General features: G+C 38.2%; 5 protein-coding genes across 5 annotated transcripts; 4 read left to right on the top strand and 1 right to left on the bottom strand.

Annotated features, from left to right (window-relative positions):
- Positions 1–2,691: 2,691 nt before the first annotated feature.
- On the top strand, positions 2,692–8,118 carry LOC146722842 (uncharacterized). Its single transcript, XM_085483737.1, has 6 exons — positions 2,692–6,914; positions 7,004–7,132; positions 7,224–7,361; positions 7,454–7,747; positions 7,829–7,929; positions 8,054–8,118. The coding sequence occupies exons 1-5, from the start codon at positions 6,581–6,583 to the stop codon at positions 7,882–7,884; spliced, it is 951 nt and encodes a 316-aa protein (XP_085339863.1). The 5' UTR covers positions 2,692–6,580; the 3' UTR covers positions 7,885–7,929; positions 8,054–8,118.
- Positions 4,817–6,215, bottom strand: LOC146722843 (uncharacterized). The gene has a single exon (XM_085483739.1). It carries the CDS (start codon positions 5,617–5,619, stop codon positions 4,855–4,857), a length of 765 nt encoding a protein of 254 aa, XP_085339865.1. The 5' UTR covers positions 5,620–6,215; the 3' UTR covers positions 4,817–4,854.
- Positions 8,119–16,579: 8,461 nt separating the features above from the next.
- LOC146722841 (uncharacterized) lies at positions 16,580–17,874 on the top strand. Its single transcript, XM_085483738.1, has one exon. It carries the CDS (start codon positions 16,597–16,599, stop codon positions 17,521–17,523), a length of 927 nt encoding a protein of 308 aa, XP_085339864.1. The 5' UTR covers positions 16,580–16,596; the 3' UTR covers positions 17,524–17,874.
- A 389-nt stretch (positions 17,875–18,263) lies between these two features.
- LOC146722840 (uncharacterized protein F54H12.2-like) lies at positions 18,264–19,589 on the top strand. Its single transcript, XM_085483742.1, has one exon. The coding sequence runs from the start codon at positions 18,264–18,266 to the stop codon at positions 19,587–19,589; it is 1,326 nt and encodes a 441-aa protein (XP_085339868.1).
- A 100-nt stretch (positions 19,590–19,689) lies between these two features.
- LOC146722839 (uncharacterized) lies at positions 19,690–21,155 on the top strand. The gene has a single exon (XM_085483736.1). The coding sequence runs from the start codon at positions 19,805–19,807 to the stop codon at positions 20,786–20,788; it is 984 nt and encodes a 327-aa protein (XP_085339862.1). The 5' UTR covers positions 19,690–19,804; the 3' UTR covers positions 20,789–21,155.
- Positions 21,156–21,715: the final 560 nt, after the last annotated feature.

Genomic DNA, 21,715 nt, shown 5'->3' with positions numbered 1-21,715 from the left:
GAACGGTCAGTAAGAATCATTATAATTACATATATAAATTTACCTCTTGCGTAATTTCTTGTAGAATTCTCTTTTTTGGCATACACATTTCTTTTAACAATTTCGATAATGACATATGCCCTTGTATTTCTGTCATATCAGTCAAATTATTTACAATTAAGCATGGTTGATCAACCCCAGCAAACACAATATATAAATGTTATATACTTAAGCATGTTACATGTAACGTATATGTTAGTTGTAATTTCCCACTCATAGATGTAACATTTTTAATATTACATATGTTACATTGTAGTTATATTGTCATTATAACCCAAGATAGCACTGGCTTATCAATACATCAATGTGCTATTTGGTATATAATTACAATATAACTACAATGTAATATATGTTATATTAAAATGTTACATCTATGAGTGGGAAATTACACCTAACATGGATGTTACATGTAACGTACACGTTATATTACCTGTTATATTCCGTTTTATTATAGCAATGTAACAATTTTATGTCGGTATTTGCTGGGAGTATTCTTTGGAAAAAAATAAATATGTACAGACTCAGCAAACACGGTATATAAATGTTATATAGATGTAAGTATTCATGTTACATGTAACGTATATGTTAGTTGTAATTTTCTACTCATAGATGTAACATTTTTAATATAACATATATTACATTGTAGTTATATTGTCATTATATCCCAAGATAGCACTGACTTATCAATACATCAATGTGCTATTTGGTATAACTACAATGTAATATATGTTATATTAAAAATGTTACATCTCTGAGTGGGAAATTACAACTAACATGGATGTTACATGTAACATACACGTTATATTACCTGTTACATTCCGTTTTATTATAGCAATGTAACAGTTATATATCGGTGTTTGCTGGGGAGCGTACTTGAATTAGCGGATCAACTCTCGTGGGTAGTTAGAGCGTGTTAAACTGAAGAGAGAAGTCTTATATCATTTTGCGATATTCGCAATAATTATTGAGTTATTGATTAAAATATCTAAGCAAATGAGCGGGTGGAAAGCGGTAGGCCGGACTCGGTAGATATGTCAGATGGCTTATTTGCAGGGTTGGGAAGTAACGAGTTACTTGTAACGAAGTTATAGTGTTTTTTTCGGTAACTATAACTTAACTTTGTTACTTTCCTCCATCTGTAACTGTAACTGTAACTTAGTTACATTTTTTAAATAACTAGTAATTATTTTAACTGTTACTTTATTAGTTACTTTTTTTGAAAAATGCGCTAAAAGTATCGTTCAAATTAATATGGTAGCCGAGCCGTTATATTGTTATTAAATTCTGATAACAGTAGCATATGGATCTTCATATGATTTAACTTTTACCTAAAATTCTCATTTAGTGTACATAAAATAATATAACACATAATTAAGATCGACCAATCACAATCAAGTATTTAAAAAAATTCTTAAATGTAATAATTGGTTGATTTGCTTGCGACTTTGCGATTATCATTTAGTATGTTACTAACTATTGTTACTGTTGTATATAAAGGTCATTCATACATGTATGGTAATCGCAAAGTCGCAAGCAAATCGATCAATTATTACATTCAAGAATTTTTTTAACTACTTGACTGTGACTGTGCATAAAATGTATAAGCTCCTTATATTTAAAATAATGTATAATTATATTTAAAAAGTAACTAAAAAGTAACGACTCGTTTCTTTTTAAGTAACTGTAACTGTAACGAGTTTATGCTTATTTGTTATATATCGCTTAGTAACAAAAGTATCATCTTACTTTTCGGCGTGGCTACGTTGCTCGCCGCTCGTTGCATGACGTCGCCTCTCAATCAGATAATGCTTTCGTTACTAAACGGCTTAAACAAATAAGTCATCCGACATGCCCACTGAGTCTGGTCTAGGACCGCTTTCTACCCGCTTATTTGCTCAGATATTTTAATCAATAACTCAATAATTATTACGAATTTAACAAAATGATATAAGACTTTTCTCTTCAGTTAACACGTTTTATTTATCCACGAGAGTTGATCCGCGAATTCGGGGACATCCTGTATAATTATAGTATATATAAATAAATATATTGTGTGCGTGTGTGTGTATTAGCGTCTCTCAAAGGTAAAATATATTAAGTCACAAAGGATCTCGCAAAATGGGAAATGACTCTCACAAGGAAAGGGTCGGAAGTGTCCCCCTCCGATTTTAATAAGCTTTGAATATGTTGTAGTCTAGATCAAAATAGGAGACACGTATTTTTTTATAAGTGCTGAGTCGGCCGTTAAGGGGGTGAAACATCTTCTTGAAAAAAATCGATTTTTTTATTTCTCAGCGAATACCGTCGAAGCGATAAGAGATATAAACAAAAGTTTCAAATAAAAGTTTTATGGTCTTTAATGTACTTCAAAATCATGTAATCAGATTTGTCGAAAATGTCATTCGACATTTCGGGATTTCGAAAGATATGACATTTTCGACAAATCTGATTACATGATTTTGAAGTACATTAAAGACCATAAAACTTTTATTTGAAACTTTTGTTTATATCTCTTATCGCTTCGACGGTATTCGCTGAGAAATGAAAAAATCGATTTTCTTCAAGAAGGTGTTTCACCCCCTTAACGGCCGACTCAGCACTTATAAAAAAATACGTGTCTCCTATTTTGATCTAGACTACAACATATTCAAAGCTCATTAAAATCGGAGGGGGACACTTCCGACCCTTTCCTTGTCAGTCGATTTGCCTGTAATTTAAATATGTTGCTGTTCATGACCTACTGATGAAATGTTTTCACAGGCGCAACTCGAAATAATGAGTCAGTTTCAAACTGCAGAATCCTGAAGTCGTTAACATTTGAAATATATTAAGGATTTATATAAATGATATTCTAAGCGCGTGAGTGCATTTTTATGTGTCTATTTATGCGTATGTTTATGTGCGTGCACATTTAGATTTGTTATAATTAGTCATATTTTCAAATGCTGAATGATCAAAATTTACCATTTTCTTGCTTCAAGAATACTTCGTTCATTTGGGAATATTATTATTTCTTATATTCTCTATCGTAGTGTTATAAATTATCAATATTTATTTTCAATATTAGCGTTAATCAAGATTAACGACAAGAACGTTTTGAGAATATAATACCTTTGGGGTGCTTGATTATGTAAGGCGAGTCTCCTTGCCTCTCACCCCATTAGTGTATAGAGTACATATTATTTTTAATTAACAATTTCGGATAATTTATTCAAATAATATATTTAAATTCGGCGTTAATGTTAGATAAATACCAATAGTTGAAATGTCAAATATTCAATAATTACATTTATTTATATAATTTTGTTGAAGTTAGCTGTTATTAATATAATTTATTAATATAACTCTATCAATTTGGTGGTACTTAAGTACTTATATTCTGAAGAAATAATATTGTGCAATGAGAATGATTATAATAAAAAAAATATCAATAGTAGGTAATAATAAATATATATAATACAATATAAACTTCGGCTCGTATAAAATTAAAAGGCCAACTTAACGAGCTAATAAGATGTTAATTAAATTTTTTATTATATGTCATAAAATAATATTACAAATGATAAACGTTTCGGCTGTACGACAGTCTTTTTCAATATCATTATCTCTATGTTAATAAGTCAAGAATTAAATCGTTTGGTAAGACCGAACATATTATAAATATAAAATCTATCGGCTTATAATGTGAAAAACGCAGTATCGAATTTCATTCTTGTTGACTTGAGATAAATCGCCTACTCTCGAACATCAGATTTCTGTAGTTCATGATGTTATAATATGTAATATGCTGTGAAACAATTGATGTGTCAGCCCGAATATTAAATGTTGAATTTTTAAAAAATAGTGATTACTTACGTCTGTGTCGAGACGATAAAATATTTCTTTTTAAATAACATTGTCACAATGTGTACTTTTTGCAAAGCTAATCAATATCTGTAAATCGCAATGTCAGAGCGCTGTATATATACCTCAGTAGTATAATGGCAGGTATGGCCCGTCAAAACAAACCCCCACCACCGACCCGTCTGGCGCCGGGTCTTATCTTATCTTTCCCCCACCACCGGCGTCTGGCTTTTCCGAGTGTGGGTGTTAGGGGGAAAGGGTGTTGGGGGAAAAAAAAATGGCGACTGGCCCCGAAAGGTGGGGATGAGAATTTTTATTTTTTATTTTTTCTGATTTTCTCTGGATTTGAACCCGGGACCTCCGTGTTTCCGAGCAGGGTCCTAGTATGTTGAGCTAAACGAGATCTTACTAGTCTAAGGATTAGATGTGGTATTTAAGCTAAAGTTGCGTAGAGTACGGCATGGGGGTTCGGGTATACGTATGGCAAGGATAGCTCGTCGAATCAAATGGTCGATATTGGACGGGGGTGGGGTAAAAACAGTTCGGGTATACGTATGGCAAGAATAGCTCGTCGAATCAAATGGTCGATATTAGACGGGGTGGGGTAAAAACATTTTGGCCAAGAAAAGCGTCGTGCGGTCGACCGGTGGCAGGTAATAGCTGACAATGGCGTAGGGTAATAAAAAAGAACACGCAAATATTTGTACAGGCGAGCATTCCGACTCGCGTCACGATAAAAAATAATAATACATCGTCGTAGATTAGAAAGATGTCAGATAAAATTTTATTTTAAAATAACTCGCTGCTTAATGAAGGTAAACAGGAACATGCATGTTGAGGAAATTTCTGGAAAGAGTAAGTGAAAGAAAATTGAACAATGGTTTTAAAAGTACAAATATGATTTATATTTAAAATATTTTACAGAACAAAATTATTCACAATCATTTCAAAAAAATATTCGTCGAATAATTATTAAAATTTACGTTTTGATATAATTGCATATACAATTTGTTCGAAATAAAGTGAAATTATTTCTAAAAATGTTATCTCGAAGTATACATCGAGAAATGTTAAATCTTTCAGTTGGGTGCGTACATTACGTTCTATTTCCTTACTGTTACCTCTGATCGTGAGTTTCACGATACTGCTATTAATGCTACCGTTGACAGGAAGATTTAACTGTATTTCGTTAATTAAATATCGAGCACATTCGTTGACATTAGTTGAAATAAAATTTAGACGATTTAAATTAGCGTTCACACAATTAACTATATTTTCTACACCTTGAAAAGTCGTTCTCTGCATGACTATCGCAATGTTGTAAGTTTTACGTTTCTTCGCCTTCGGTCCGTTTTCGTTCGTATCCTCCGCAGTTTCGGAAGAAAGATCTTCTTGTTCGTTTTCACGATATGTTATTAGTATGGCTCTAGCACCATATGCGGTAGTGAAATTTATAATTATCTTGTTAAAGATGATCGAGCTCAAATTAATTTTATCACCATTTAAGTAGCTCGACATCGTTTCCATGTTTTCTTGAAATTTTTGCCACGATTCCATGTCGAAGCAAATCCCTGCAGCTCCGTGAGATGTTAATTTAACAGCAGGTAGAAAATCCAGTTCGACGTTGTCTTCCGTCATAAGACCCACTTGAATTTTCTTCGTGTAGGATGAATTCAATCCGTATGTTGTTGACAGCAACATGCGCGGTTGTTGCTCGATTTTCTTAAGATTGTTCATGGTAGTTGCTACCGCGTAGAAAATCAAAGATTTAATAATCAAAGACGCGGAAAAATCGAAAAATCGAGAACTTTTTTACTAACTATCTTTTTACTAACGAACTTGAAAGTCCGGACGATGAAAGACGAGTGAGCGAAGATTTTCAAGAAAATTTATAAGAAGATAAAATAGAAGTGGTAGGGAGAAAAGGCATGCGCAGATAAATAAAAATTATGAGGAAGGGGAATTTTTAAACAATATAAATGATATAATTTTTAATGCGGAAGGGGAATTTTTAAACAATAAAGTAATAGGGAGAAAATGCATGTGTAGTATAATAAAAATTATGTGGGAGAGGAATTTTTTAAACAATATAAACGATATAATTTTTAATGTGGAAGGGGAATTTTTTAAACAATATAAATGATATAATTTTTAAATCTGACTACAGAGAAAATATAAAATTCCTACCGCTATCGAGAAAAGATACCCGAAAATTTCTCATCTTGATTTCCATAAACTTTTTGTAGCTAAGTAAATATCGCCCTAGATTAAATATTTTCTGTATCTAACAATAAGTAAATATTACCATATATATATATATATATATTTATATATAAAACAAGGGTAAGAATACTCGGGCATGAGAAAAAAGATAAAAAAGATAAAATAAAATAGAGAAAAGATAACTAAAAATTCCTCATCTTGATTTCCATAAACTTTTTGTAATTAAGTAAATATTGCCCTAAATTAAATATTTTCTATATCTAAGTAAATATTAACATATATATAAAACAAGGGTAAGAATACTCGGGTATGAGAAAAAAAGATAAAATAAAATCGAGAAAAGTTACCTGAAAATTCCCCATCTTGATAAAAACGTATAAATACGGCTCTCGGAGTTAAGTTAGTTACATTTTTTCGAATTTCGTCTCTCGCGTACTCACGTATTCGACGCAAGTGTACTATTAAATTTCAAATAATGAGTTTGAAAAAAGTAATTGAAATTTGTCTATCACTAGCGCAGAGTTTATGCGGGAAAAATTTTTCCAGGCATATATATGAATTAGCATGCGCTAGTGAAGACAAATGCTTCAATATTTTTGGAAAATTCGCGGGGGAATGTCCCAGCGCTGTGCTAGCGGTATTATTCCGACTAGGGCATTTTAGTGTTTTTCGCGAATTAGTGATTATCGCGGGTGAGGTGATCGAGTCGCGATACTATTTTGGTGGTGAGAAGGAAAACGACGTAGCAGGCCACATAGAATATCTCCTCCTGCATTTTCATCGAGTTCTGCGGGGAGAAGATAATAATGGTAAGTTTTTATTTTTATTACAGTTAATTATAAATAAATTAATTAAAACTACCCCAATTATTTATTTATTTAATTCGCTAAAACTTTAGCTTTCGTACGCCCTGTCGCACGCGTTACAGGAAACCGGCTGCGCGTACTGGAGAATCGCCCTGTATCACTAAGGCTAAGGTTAAATAGAAGACGACGAGCGGATTCTTCGCCGGAGCCCGGGCCTTCGCGTAAGTTTTTAACATTATAAATTATATCACGCTGCTAGAAAAACATTATATTAAACAGGAAATTTTTTAATAAAAATGTTATACGTTCCAGGCCGTGCACGCATCGTGTTAACGCCGGAGTTGGAGCATCCGGTTATTGATTTAGCCGAAAGCGATAACGACGTGGAAGAAGTGCGGGTTCGCGAAGTAAGTCCGTTCGATGAGGCGACCATATTTACTCCGCTTGAAAGTAAGTAAGAAAAATACTACAGTGGTATATATCAACACAAAAGATTTTTTAATTATGTGAAATACTAATAATATATGTCTGATGAATATTAGATGACGCGGCAAATGAAAACGTGGTCGTAGAGGATCGAGAACGGGGGGAGGAAATCGATGAGGAAGTAAACACGATTCCGGAAGATGAAGAGGATCTGGAGGAGGAGGAGGAGGAAGAGTCGGAAGAAGAAGAGCAAACGGAAGATGAAGAAGAAGAGCCGGAAGAACGAGAAGAACAAACGGGAGATGAAGAAGAAGATGAAAATAACAACACCACGTTTTCTGTAGAAGAAGAAGAAGAAGAAGAAGAAGAAGAAGAAGAAGAAGAAAATAGCGGGGAGATGGCTGAGGAAGGTAATAATTACATATTTTATACTTAATCTTCTCCTACGTTTAAATTTTTTGTTTATTCTAATTAAAATAAAATTTTATTAGGAATTTCTTTCTCTCCTAACATCGCGCCCGAAATTTCATATTCACCGGAGTATTAACCCTCGCAGGGTGACACAATTGCCCCGGTAAAAGAATATTAAAACGTAAGTGAACATAACATAATTATTAATAACAACAGTTTCACATTATTAATAAAAATTCAAACGTAAGAGAGTAATATTTTATTAAATATTTTATTTTGTTAATATAATTTTTTATTTCTCACAGTACAAAGTGGTGGGGGAAGGAACGTCAGAATACACCGAGAAGATTCTCAAACCCGCTCCGGTGAGGAAACTTCCGACGAAGAGCGAGATTTAGCGGCTGCTGGTGGACAAGAGGAAGTAACGAATCAAGAGCTCGAAGGTAATTTTAGATATTTAATAATGTTAGCGGAAAACGTGCGTCGGTTTAGAACTTTTGGTATAGAAGGACGGGAAATTAGTTTCCGTATTCGGCCGATACCCGAAGGAGCAAACGCGTATGAGTGGTTAGAAAATGCGTTTCGCGAACTTCACGAGTACGCGTTGCATTCGTGCGAACCGAGGGATTACGTCGGTATGTCTTTTGATTCCGCAAGTTTAACTCGTGGCCCCGCAGGTATATCGTTCCGACCTTCGCGAGATTTGACTTACGAAAATATTTGGGAACTCGTAAGCTCGTTAGCGCAAAGCTGCGGAGGACACGATATAGCGCGAGAATTTAACATTCGGATTTTTAAAGTCACTCCACCCATTGGTCGCGGACGTAACGGGCTTACGCCCGATGTTATTGCTAAACGTTCGATTTTAACAATTTCCAATACCGATAATTTATGTCTTCCTCGCGCGCTTGTATCGGCTCTAATTTTTAACGAGCGTGGAAATTTACGCACGGGAGAGTTACACGCGAAATGGAATGCGGTGAGAAGACAAAACTCGGTGTTACAGCGCGAGTTAGCGGTGCAACTTACGAGGGAGGTCGGTGTCACGATTCCGGAGGAAGGGAGTGGAATTGTTGAAATCGAGCGTTTTCAGCAATATCTCGCGAGCGAAAATGTCGCGATAATAATATATAACGACGATACTTTTGGTCGAGGCGGTAAGCCGCTATTCGATGGAAACGTGTTTCTAACCACTCTGCAGCGGGAAATAAAAGCTTGTCTAAATTTATTATACCGTTCAAATAATAAACATTTCGATGTAATTTTAAATTTAAATGCAGCAGCAGGCGGGCGAGGATATTGCATACCGTGTAATTTAAGTTACCGCTCCGATGCGAGAGAGCATCGATGTTCTAATAAATGTCCGCGATGTAACGGAGAGCCACCGTGTGAGCAATCATTCGCGGATCGTATTAGGTGCAATAATTGTAGACGTGAATTTTTCAATCATGCCTGCTTGGAGCGTCATCGCGCGGCAAAATCATACGACGGTAAATCACGTCGGAGTGTTTGTGAAACTATGCGATTTTGCGAAAATTGCGGACGTTTGATTCAAAGAAATAAACAACACGAATGCGACACGACTTATTGCGCTACGTGTCGTTCTCTTCAGCCTTTGAATCATCTTTGTTACATGCTTCCCCTTCGTCGGCATAATAATAATAATCGTCCCGATCCGCGCACTTCCGAACACGCGGATCGAAATAGCGAGCAACAACAGCATCACCGGAGAAACGACGACGACGATGACGCCGAAGGTTCGATTAATCAGACTCGCGAACACGTAGAAAGCCGGGTCGCATTCGTGTTTTATGACTTTGAGACGAGGCAAGACGAAACGCTCCAAGGTAGCACAAATGTAAAAATTCACGTACCTACGCTCTGCGTCGCTCAACAAATTTGCGAGGAGTGTGCAGGAATAGATGAAATGTCGGTGCGATGTCGTTGGTGCGGTATTCGCGAATTTATATTTCGTCGCAGGAATTTGTAGATTTCGTAACGCGACCGATAAAATATTTTAAACAAATAATCTGCATCGCGCATAACGCGAAGTCATTCGACGCGCAATTTATTTTGAAATATATCGTGGAAAACCATGTCTTAGAGCCTCAAGTAATTTTAAACGGAACGAAAATAGTTGTATTAACGCTAGGTCATACGAAATTTATCGATAGTATCAATTACATGCCGATGCGTTTATCCGAATTACCCAAAGCTTTCGGACTGGCAGAAGGTACGAATAAAGGCATTTTTCCACATTTATTTAATACTATCGATAATCAGTCTTATGTCGGAGCGTTACCCGGTGTTCAATATTATTCACCCGATTCTATGCAAATAAAAGAACGCGAAAAATTTCTCGCGTGGCACTCCGAGATGACACGCGCGAATTATGTGTTTGATTTTCAACGTGAAATATTGCTTTATTGTCGTAACGATGTAGATATCCTTAGACGAGCGTGTATGGCTTTTAGAAAAATATTCTTAGAGCGTGGAAACGTGTGTCCATTCGAGGAATGCACAACCATCGCCTCAACGTGTATGCGCGTATTTAGAAAAAACTTTTTACGCGAAAGAGAGATCGGAATTATTCCAACGGGGGGATACAGGCATGCGAATATTCACTCGCGTAAAGCCCTGCAATGGTTGATATGGAAAGAGCGGGAGCTCGGACATCATATTATCCATGGCGGTCGCGCTCGAGAATATCGATTACGCGATGGTACGCTAGTCGATGGATACTACGAGTCGGTAGAAAATAACGTAACGCAATATTACGCATTACAATTTCACGGTTGTTTTTGGCATGGTTGTCCAAGATGTTTTCGGGTAAATCGCGACAGACTGCTTTCGACGGATCGTACAGATACGTGTGATTCACGTTACGAGCACACAGTTGCAACGACATTTCGTCTTCGAAAGCGTGGATATAGGGTGATTGAGAAATGGGAATGCGACTTTGATCGCGAGATGAATGAAAATGTCGAGATGCGCGAATATTTACATCGACATCAAATGATAGACGCCAAACCGCTCGATCCCCGAGACTCATTTTACGGCGGACGCACAGGAAATATCGTGACGCGATACGAGATCACGGGTACGGAAAAAATACGTTACGTGGATGTATGTTCTCTGTATCCGTTTGTGTTGAAGACCGGTGGTTTTCCGATTGGTCACCCGACAATATACGTAGGTGAGGAATGCGAGGAGTTAATCGGATTATCACCGGGATATAATTTCGATTCAGTCGAGGGGGTCGTGCGATGTAAAGTACTTCCTCCCCGCGATCTCTTTCATCCTGTATTACCCTATCGCGTGCAGGGCAAATTATTATTTGCGTTATGTCGTAGTTGCTGCGAAACATTTTCTCAGATTGCGTGTACTCACGAAGCTCACGAACGCGAATTCGAAGGTACATGGATATCGTGCGAATTACGAAAAGCAATCGAGAAAGGATATTTCGTGACAGGGGTTAGTGAGATTTGGCAATATAACATCACTCGTTACGAACCCGGTACGCGGCAAGGGGGTCTATTTACGGGATACATCAATACATTTTTACAATTAAAGCAAGAAGCTACCGGATGGCCGAGCGATTGTGTCGATAATGAAGCTAAAGAGCGTTACATCCGCGAGTATGAGGAAGTAGAAGGAATCGTTCTTGAAAAAGATAACATTGCACTCAATTCCGGTTTACGCTCGGTGGCTAAATTATGCTTGAATTCTTTTTGGGGTAAATTTGGTCAACGTGCAAACTTACCGAATACCGTAATTGTCAAAACACAAGAACGATTAATGAGTTTGCTCACTAGCCCTCAGCATGAAATAACCGATATATTGCCTGTAAACGACGAGGTGATATATGTTTCGTTTCGACTACGAGAAGAGGCTATCGTACCTTCGCCTCTTACTAATGTTATAATAGCGGCTTACACGACGGCTCAAGCGCGATTAAAATTGTACGATTATTTAGAAAAATTAGACAAGCGTGTTTTATATTACGACACGGATTCCTGTATTTATGTAAGTCGCGGAGATCCGCAGGAATACGAACCGCATACGGGTAATTTTTTAGGCGACATGACGGATGAACTCGCTAGCTACGGACAAGGTAGTTACATTGAGTCGTTCGTATCCGGTGGTCCGAAATTTTACGCATATGTGGTCCGTACACCCGAAGGACTCACACGCGAAGTTTGCAAAGTAAAGGGTATAACCTTGAATTTTGAAAACTCGCGTTTAGTTAATTTTAATAGTATTAGAGAATTATTGCTACGTAAAGAAAGAGAAGAAGAAGAAGAGGAACGGGAAGAGAGAGCGCGCGGAGAGCAAGTTGAAGAGGCGATTCCTGGGACATCGATAAATCTTCGTTTTAAAGCCATTCGGCGAACCGCATTTCACGATATAATAACGCGTGACGAAACAAAAATATGCAAGACTGTGTTATTAAAACGAAGATTTATCAAAAATCGATATTCTCTTCCATACGGTTATTTACCGGAACAATGACATAGCTCTCCTCTTCGCACTTCTATCTTTACGAAGATACGCGTACGTTTTCCGCCACTTGCATAGAAATGCAAATATTATATAAAAGTGTAAATATTGTAAAAGTAAAATGTATATATATATATATTTCATAAAATATTATAAAATATTATACTTTATATTATATTTTATAAATCGTAGTTTTAAAATACCCGTAGTTTTAATTTTATTTTTATAATAGGAAGGACAAGGAGTAGTTTAACTAAAGTTAGAAGATGTAGATATTAGTAATAAGAAAAAATACTTTGTAAATATAAATACAAAAATTTATATTTTTAATAAAAAATATTGTTTATTAATAAAATTTATATATTTTAATAAAAATATTGTTTTCCCATTTTAGTTTTAATAATTATCCTTTTAAGCAAAATCATTTTTATTTAGTAAAATATTAAATTTTTAACAAAATTTTTAATATAATTTTTTTTGTCTGAAAAACTTTAACATAAAAATATTTAATTTTTAAAAAATTCTTGTTACGTACAATTTTTATATATTCAAATATATTCATGCCGAACTCACATACGTCCGCTATCGCAAGACATACACACCAACGAGAACATTTGATTAAAAGCTGATTGTGGGCAGCGCAACGTAGCGCTCGTCAGCTGATCGGTAGCGGTGCGCTAACCAGGCGCTCATCAGCTGATCGGTAGTTGCGAGCTAACCAGGCGCTCATCAGCTGATCGGCGCTCGTCAGCTGATCGGCGCTATTCGCTAGCACGAGCATGCGACCGCCGCGGGTTGGCCCCCGGTGCGCGAATAAGCTTTTTCCGTCGTAACTCATTTCATACTATGAGTAATATTAAAATTTAATTACACGGACGCTCTTTACGCTAATTTTTTGTTTTTAAGAACGCGCCGGATTAGACTTTCTTTCATTTACGAGATTGTACGTAAACGGTGAATATCGCGTTCATTTTGGGGAAATGGATGTACGCTGGAAACATCCTTGGACGTCGATCGTCTGCGGGCCTACGGGATGTGGAAAAACGATTTTCGTGAAAACATTTCTTCGTTATTTGTCCAACGTGTCCGATACTCGATTCGAGAGAATTTTATTTTATTACGCCGAGTGGCAAGATGCCTATCAACGCCTGCAATGCGATGAAAATGAAAGAGAAGAAAAGAGTAGCGTAAGAAAAAAGAACGTATATGCAAATAGCATTCCGATAAACTCGAAGAAAAATATAATCGAATTTCACGAGGGTTTACCGCGCCCGGAAGATTATTCTTACGATCCACACACCCCGAAATTAGTGATAATCGACGATCTTATGAGAGAGTCGTCATCGTGCGATGTTATCGTAGATCTATTTACTAAAGGAAGCCATCATAAGAATCTCAGTGTTATTCTCATTTCGCAAAATCTTTTCCATCAGGGACGCGGACAACGCGACATATCTCTCAATGCGAATTACATAGTAGTTTTCAAAAATCCACGCGATCGCGCGCAAATTCGGCATTTAGCTCGTCAAGTATATCCGGACGATCCTAAGTTTATGGAAGAAGCGTACTACGACGCTACCTCGAAGCCTCACGGGTATTTATTGCTCGATTTAAAACAATCGACTCCAGATGAATATCGATTTCGGACGTGTATCTTTCCCAACGATAAGCTGCATTACGCGTACATTCCACGTAGATCGATCAAAAGAGGCGTATAAAAGACTCGTATTCACACACGACTTGTCACTCGTGCAATTACACTGCGATGGTAAAAAAAGAAAAAAAATCGCAACCGGCATCATCGTCGTCGAAGAATTCACCCGACGGCGCGGTAAAAATCGCTAGACGATCTATCGGCGAAAGAAACACGAATCTTTTGAAAACTTTATGTTATCTGAAAAAAATCAAAGAACAGCGTTTTTACGTACCGTCGATAATAATCTCATAAAGTGTATTCAAGAGTGCGTTTTCAATACTCTTAAAGGTAACGTACCGCTTGCAAGTAGTGAAAAAAAACGCCTTGCTAGACATAAATCGATCCTACGGCGTATTGCTGCGAAAAAAGGTAATTTGAAAGTTAAGAGAAAACTATTGGTGCAACGCGGCGGATTCTTACCCTATCTTATTGCTCCTATACTCGGAGCTATATTATCCCGGATCATTGGAGATTAAAAAAGGGGCGCTATTCTATGTATATTTGTTGCGTCAAATGTGAAAAAGATAAAATATTTACAATTCAATAATGGAGAGAGCAAAAAAAATGGTTTTAATTTCGTCGGAAAATCTCGAAAGACTGCAGCGACAACCGGAAATTTCCTCTAACGCGCCGGCCGATAATTCATCGAATAAAATTACCGAGATATCAAATGTGGAAAATGATGCTAATAATACCGTACGGACCCCGGGAACTCCTTTGTCACGGCTCGATGCAGAGATGTGGCGTATTCTGAATCTCACGCCTTAGGTCAGCGAGGACGAAAGATGGAAAATGTATAAAGAGGTACTTCAGCGTTATCTTCAATTTGTTCGTGCTGCGAGAAAACGATTACGCAAAGACGCGCACGCCGGTGATGGAGAACAGGACGAAGACACGAAAGAGCAAGAGGATGATAACCACGATGATGACGATGATTTTATGGAAACGCAAACTTTAATTACCAACGACGGTAACATTAGCGCCGTTAGTAGTAGTTTCGAGAAAAAACGCGCTCAATCAGCGGAAATGATACAAAAAATACTTAATAGTGTTCCGAAAAGTTATCGTAGTAAAGCACGCTTACTAATGAAGCATCTGCTCGATACTCCGTCATCTAAAATTAGCTGGAATAGACAAGGGCTCGTAACCATAGACGGTGACATTGTGGAGGGTTCGAATATCGCGGAACTTATAAACGATGCGGTACGCGAGAGAAAAACGGTAGAAGCATCCGGAAGAAATCAGTTTGCTCGATTACTACGTGACATAGGTACGTCACCGCGTCTCATAGGAAATCAAAAGTTATTAAAAGCAGGCGCGCGATCTCGCTATATTACTTCCGCGTTACCTCGCGGGTCCTCCACTCCGATCACACGTTCAAAATCGTACAGTCACAGGTTAGACGAAGCGAGTGAAACCGAAGAAGATACGCAATTCATATCCGCCGACGAGGACGGTGACGACGACGGTGACGACGATAGAACATTAGCACATAGCGTAGTTTCTCCGTCAAAGAGAAGAAGAGGTTTACTCGATTGGATAAATCTCAATTAATGGAATTCGAAAAATTGTATTACGACCCCTCGCATTATGCAGGCTACTCTGCGGTGGACAATTTATCGCGAGCCGTTAAACCGAATTTTACGCGTAACAAAGTCGTCGAGTGGCTTAAATCGCAGGATGCATACACGCTGCATCGTCCGGTACGACGAAAATTTCCTCGTTTACATTATAACGTAACAAATATCGATGATTTATGGGAAGCCGATTTGATCGATCTTCGTAATCTCAAGAGCTATAATGACGGTTATTCTTATCTACTAACGGTTATCGATGTGCTTAGTAAATTTGTTTGGGTAGAACCTTTACGTGACAAAACAGCCAACTGTGTAATAAAGGCCTTTCAACAAATATTTTCCAGAAACGAGGGTCGACTACCTGTATACTTACAGACCGACAAAGGCAAAGAATTTATCGCCCGCCCTGTACAAAATTTCTTAAAAGAAAAAGACATCCGTTTTCGTGTAACGCGCAATCCCGTTATTAAAGCGTCTATAGTGGAACGATTTAATAGAACACTCAAAGAGCGGATGTGGCGTTATTTTACGCATAAAAATACACGTCGTTACTTTGATGTTTTACAAGATATTGTTCACGCTTACAATCATACCCGTCATTCCACCATCAAAATGCAACCCGCTGTCGTTACGCGAGAAAATGCTCGTACCGCGTGTGAAAATATGAAACGACGATGGGATAACGATAAAGAAAAGAAAAAGAAGCGTGGGCGTAAACAAAAGGCTAAATATCGCGTGGACGATCTCGTACGCGTCAGTAGAGCAAAAGTAATCTTCGAGAAAGGATACGAAGCGAAGTGGAGCGAGGAGATATTTCGAATTCATCGAGTTCTCGAATGGAGAAAACCCCGCGTATATGAATTAAGCGATTTATCGGGTGAAGTTATAGACGGAATTTTTTACGAACAAGAATTAGCACCGGTTATTAAAGACTTACGCGACGAGGAATTTATCGTCGATCGTGTGATAAAAAGCAGGGGACGCGGTAGCAATAAACAATTATTAGTTAGCTGGCAAGGTTATCCTTCTAAATTTAACTCCTGGATACCCGCTTCGAATTTAACTATTCTTCGAAATGAGGGCGGATCAATTTCTTCTGGTTCTTCCAAGCAATAGCAGCATGCGCTATTTCCCCGACAATAAAACCTCGTCGTTCATTACGGAATTACCTCAATCGCTGCACTTACACGGTGACTGGGAAGTCGCGTTGAGCGAAATCCAATTCCCTAATACCTTTTTTCATGTAAGGCGCGGAGAAAATATACTCAGTTTCGTCGATATCGACTCTCAAGTTAAAGAGAAAAATAAAAAAGATGAGGTGTTAACTTCGAAGGAAGCCTCAATACCGTGCGGCATTTATAATAACATGGAAGAGCTCGTCTCCATGATTAATTCGTCATGCAAAGAAGTCGGTTCCCATTTTCGTTTGAAGCAAGAAAAATTTACAGGCGGTAGTATTTTGTTCTCCCTCGCGTGTCCTGCTGGTTGCAATCTGATTCATTATATGCATTTTTCCGATAGACTTTTGCAAATGATCGGTTTAGCTGATTTTCTTTATAACGCTCCTAAGGGGGAAAGTATCTATTGTTCTATGCTCACGACATCTAAGCTTAATTCCAAAAAAAAATCTACTTCAATTTTTCTTAAACTCGGTTTTCTTGACGAAAATGGAGTACGTGACGAGGGATTCTATGGTTACGAAGCGTGTAGTTTGGCGCGGGGTATTCCCGATAAACTGTTCGTTTATTGTGATATTTGCGAACCTTACATAACAGGAGATGTGCAAACTCCTCTTCTCCGAATAGTGCCTGTCACAGGGGGTGGGCGCGATTACGAATATGGAACGAATCAGGTAAAACATTTCTCACCTCTGCATTATATCCCGCTGCGCCTAACAAATTTCCGACGGATTGAAATCGATATAAAAGACGATACTGGAAACAAAATACCATTTGAATCCGGCACGTTAACGGTGACTTTACATTTCAAACGTATCGATTAGATTTTTAAAAATACTCTGTAAAGATTTTTTTGATAAGAAAGAAGGGATTTGTTCATTAATATGGATTATTATTCGGAGTATTATAACGAATTACAAAACGGTGGAACTCGCGGTGGCGGAATTCCACGAGTTTTTGTCGGTTCACCCTATCAACGAGGTCATGGAATAGGTAGTTTTCTCGGAGGAATGTTCAGACGTGTATTGCCTTATTTAACTAGAGGTCTAGGGGCAGTGGGTAAAGAAGCTTTGCGGGCCGGGGTTAATATAATCAAGGATGTTGAAAATAAAATGCCGTTAAAGGTAGCTGTCAAACATCGTTTTGAACAATCGCGTGACAATCTTAAGAGAAAAGCTAGGGAAAAAATAAGTAGTCTAATGAAGGGTACGGGATATAAATCAGATGAAAAAATTCATGTAGCGCAGTTTCCTTTCGGCAGGCTTAAGACTCACGTCGCTAAATCCTCGGTAACCGTGTCGCGTAAACGGCGTAAGACAAATAAGAAAAAAAGTTTATCGAAAATCAAGTCTCGTGGGAAAAAAAGAACAAATACAAAAAAAACTAAAAATAATACGAGGAAAAATCGCTCGACTGTAAAAAGGCTCAAATCGTCCGCGAAACGGCGTAAAGCTAGTAGCGGTAAAAAGCGCACAGTATACGATATATTTTCATAATCACCATTATTTCTAAATACGCTTGTCCGTGACAATAACGCTGGTAGAGCGGGCGACGATAGAAAAGAATGTCATTTCTTCACACACACTCGAGCGAGTGTTTAAAGAGCGAGCTCGATCTCTTCTCTTTACCGCCCACGCAAACTAGCATCGAAAGTTCGCAATGGATTCATTACAAACCCGTGACCTCGCTTTCGGACGACTCCCCGCTAGAATTCGTCATCCCGGGTCACGGAGAAGAATATTTAGATCTCACACACACGTTACTAAGTCTTCGGGTACGCGTAGAAACCGAGCCGCTACCCGGTCTCGCCGCCGGATCAGGCGTCAACGTGGGCCCCGTAAATCATTTTCTTCATTCCATCTTCAATCAAATCGACGTGTATTTCAATCAAAAGCTCGTGTCGCCTCCAAACAACGCTTATGCGTACCGCGCGTACATCGAAGCGTTGTTAAATTATTCATCGCCCGCAAAAACTTCCCATCTAACCTCGTGCTTATGGGATGCGGATACACCCGGACACATGGACGATACGGCAGGAGCGGAAGGCAATACCGCTATAGCGAGACGAGCTCGTTACATACGCGGAGGGCGCGCGCTAGATCTTATAGGTCACCTCCATTGCGACGTTTTCAATCAGGATAAATTCTTAATTAATGGCGTCGAGGTGCGGTTGAGACTCGTGCGTTCGAAAGATACGTTTTGTTTTATAGAAACTAATTGCACGTCGAAAATTCGTATACTCGATGCAAGTCTAATGGTGAGAAGAGCGAAAATAAGCTCCGGAGTATTACTAGCGCATGCTAGAATGCTGAGCAAAGTTACCGCCAAGTATCCGCTTACGAGAGTTGAAATTAAAACATTCACGATTCACAGCGGGGTTGTGGGTGAATCGTTAGATAATGTAATACTGGGACAATTGCCGAAACGAATAATAGTAGGTTTCGTCGATAATAAAGCGTTTAACGGTGACAGAAAATTGAATCCGTTTAATTTCCAAAATTACGGAATAAATTTCTTCTCGCTATACGTCGACGGTACACAAATACCCAGTAGACCGTTACAACCGGTTTTCTCGTCTCGCGAACCGCTTTACATCGAAGCTTATCATACGCTCTTCTCAGGGACGGGTATCCATTTTTTGAACGAGGGAAATTCTATAAGTAGAGATGATTATTCTCGGGGATATACGTTATTCGCTTTTGATCTTACACCCGATCTATCCGCTAATTGCGCCGGTCATTGGAATCTCGTGAAACACGGAAGTCTACGGTTAGAAGCGAGATTCGAGAAGGCGCTCACCGAAACAATTAATTGTATCGTTTACGCCGAATTCGATAATGTCATAGAAATCGATGCATCGCGTCAAGTTATCGTCGATTTTTCCGGTTAGCTTTTAACACTCGTTCACCAACATGTATTCATACACCGTAATGTAATACGCGATTAGAAAATTTTCCCCCTCCTCTTCCTTTGGAAATTTTGATGACACTTTTCACGGAGTGGAAACTATGTAACGCGCTAGAATAAATTCAGTTTTGTACGAGACACAACCAAACGCGCACGTTTCGCTAAGAGCTTGTACCTCATCAACGAAAATCTCACAATATGGACATAGTCGTCGACATACAAGGTTTCCGCGATGAAGCCAATAAATTTATCGCGAAGGAAGTCGCCGTTGTCGCGATCGATACTCCGATTGTCGAGCACTGGATTATGATGCCACCATACGCGTTTGGAAAATTACCCGCAAAAGCAAGACGAGAAAACAATTGGCTCTCACGAAACTATCACGGCATCGAGTGGTTCGACGGCTCAGTTAATCCGAAATATTTTACCTCGTATCTCCGCGAAATTGCAAGACACGCGCGCTGCATTTACGTCAGAGGTAACGAAAAAGCAAACTACTTGAGGAATTTACTTTCCAGAGATATAAATAATTTGGAGGGTACCTCACCAGCATTTAAAAATCTACCGGATGAGGAGGATATCGTACAATATTGCGGTCATCACGGGATTCGAAAATTTGGAATCTTTCATTGCGCGTTATACAATGCTTATAAATTAAAATGCTGGCTAAGTGCGCAAAATAATTGCGAGAACGTTTCAACCTCTACTGAAGCTACTTGTAGTTCTGACGAAAGTTGGGAAATTACTTTCGACGATAGCGACGATAAATACGAAACCGCCGTTTCTTGCGATGTAAATGAGAATATAACTAAAATACAAATAGAGGAAAAAAATCAGCAAAGCAACGAACAGCAGATTGAAAAAGAAGAAGAAGAGAGATTTGTGATTTCTGAATCGTCATCGACGTTGACGGACAAGAACGAAACAATTTCCATCTCGACGCAAACTGACATTGAAAACCTCTCAAAACAACTCAAGATAGAAGAAGACGCATTATCGAAAGAGGTAAAAACCGGTATTGTTCAAATAATACCGTACACTCGTTCGTATTCGGGACAAAAAAAAAATGAACTCTCGCGAAATTCTACAAGCATTGCATCATCTCGATGCCAGACATGTTGGAGTCTATGCAGCCGACAGAGTTCCGAGGGTGTGGACGAGGTCGACGGCTATCGTCGCTAACACCGACAATCACGATCGACCTGGAGAACATTGGATCGCCTTCTACCTCGATGAACACGGTACAGCCACTTATTTCGACAGCTACGGATTGCCCCCCTTGTATCCAGGATTTCTCATCCGACTTCGACGAAACTCCATCATCCATCGTTGGAATATTCAACAATTACAAGGAATTTTTTCTAAGACTTGCGGACAATACTGCTGTGTATTTTTATATTATATGTGCAGCGGTTATAATCTTAATCAGTTTCTCGCTCTTTTTTCCGAAGATTGTGAATATAACGATCGTTTAATCATACACTTATTTCGTAAAATTTTTACTCACAAAAAATAAGCGAATTATAACAATATATAATATGAATTTTAGTATGAATAAATAAATTTTGTTCTGTAAAAATATTTTAAATATAATCCATATTTGTACTTTTAAAACTATTGTTCAATTTTCTTTCACTTCCTCTTTCCAGAAATTTCCTCCACATGCATGTTCCTGTTTACCTTCATTAAGCAGCGAGTTATTTTAAAATAAAATTTTATCTGACATCTTTCTAATCTACGACGATGTATTATTATTTTTTATCGTGACGCGAGTCGGAATGCTCGCCTGTACAAATATTTGCGTGTTCTTTTTTATTACCCTACGCCATTGTCAGCTACTACCTGCCACCGGTCGACCGCACGACGCTTTTCTTGGCCAAAATGTTTTTACCCCACCCCGTCTAATATCGACCATTTGATTCGACGAGCTATCCTTGCCATACGTATACCCGAACTGTTTTTACCCCACCCCCGTCCAATATCGACCATTTGATTCGACGAGCTATCCTTGCCATACGTATACCCGAACCCCCATGCCGTACTCTACGCAACTTTAGCTTAAATACCACATCTAATCCTTAGACTAGTAAGATCTCGTTTAGCTCAACA

Source organism: Nylanderia fulva, unplaced genomic scaffold (assembly GCF_048542155.1).
Source record: "Nylanderia fulva isolate GAGA-0341 unplaced genomic scaffold, ASM4854215v1 Scaffold265, whole genome shotgun sequence".
Lineage (NCBI taxonomy): Eukaryota > Metazoa > Arthropoda > Insecta > Hymenoptera > Formicidae > Nylanderia > Nylanderia fulva.
The sequence above is the reverse complement of the archived record's forward strand: the minus strand, read 5'-3'. Positions and strand labels throughout refer to the sequence as shown.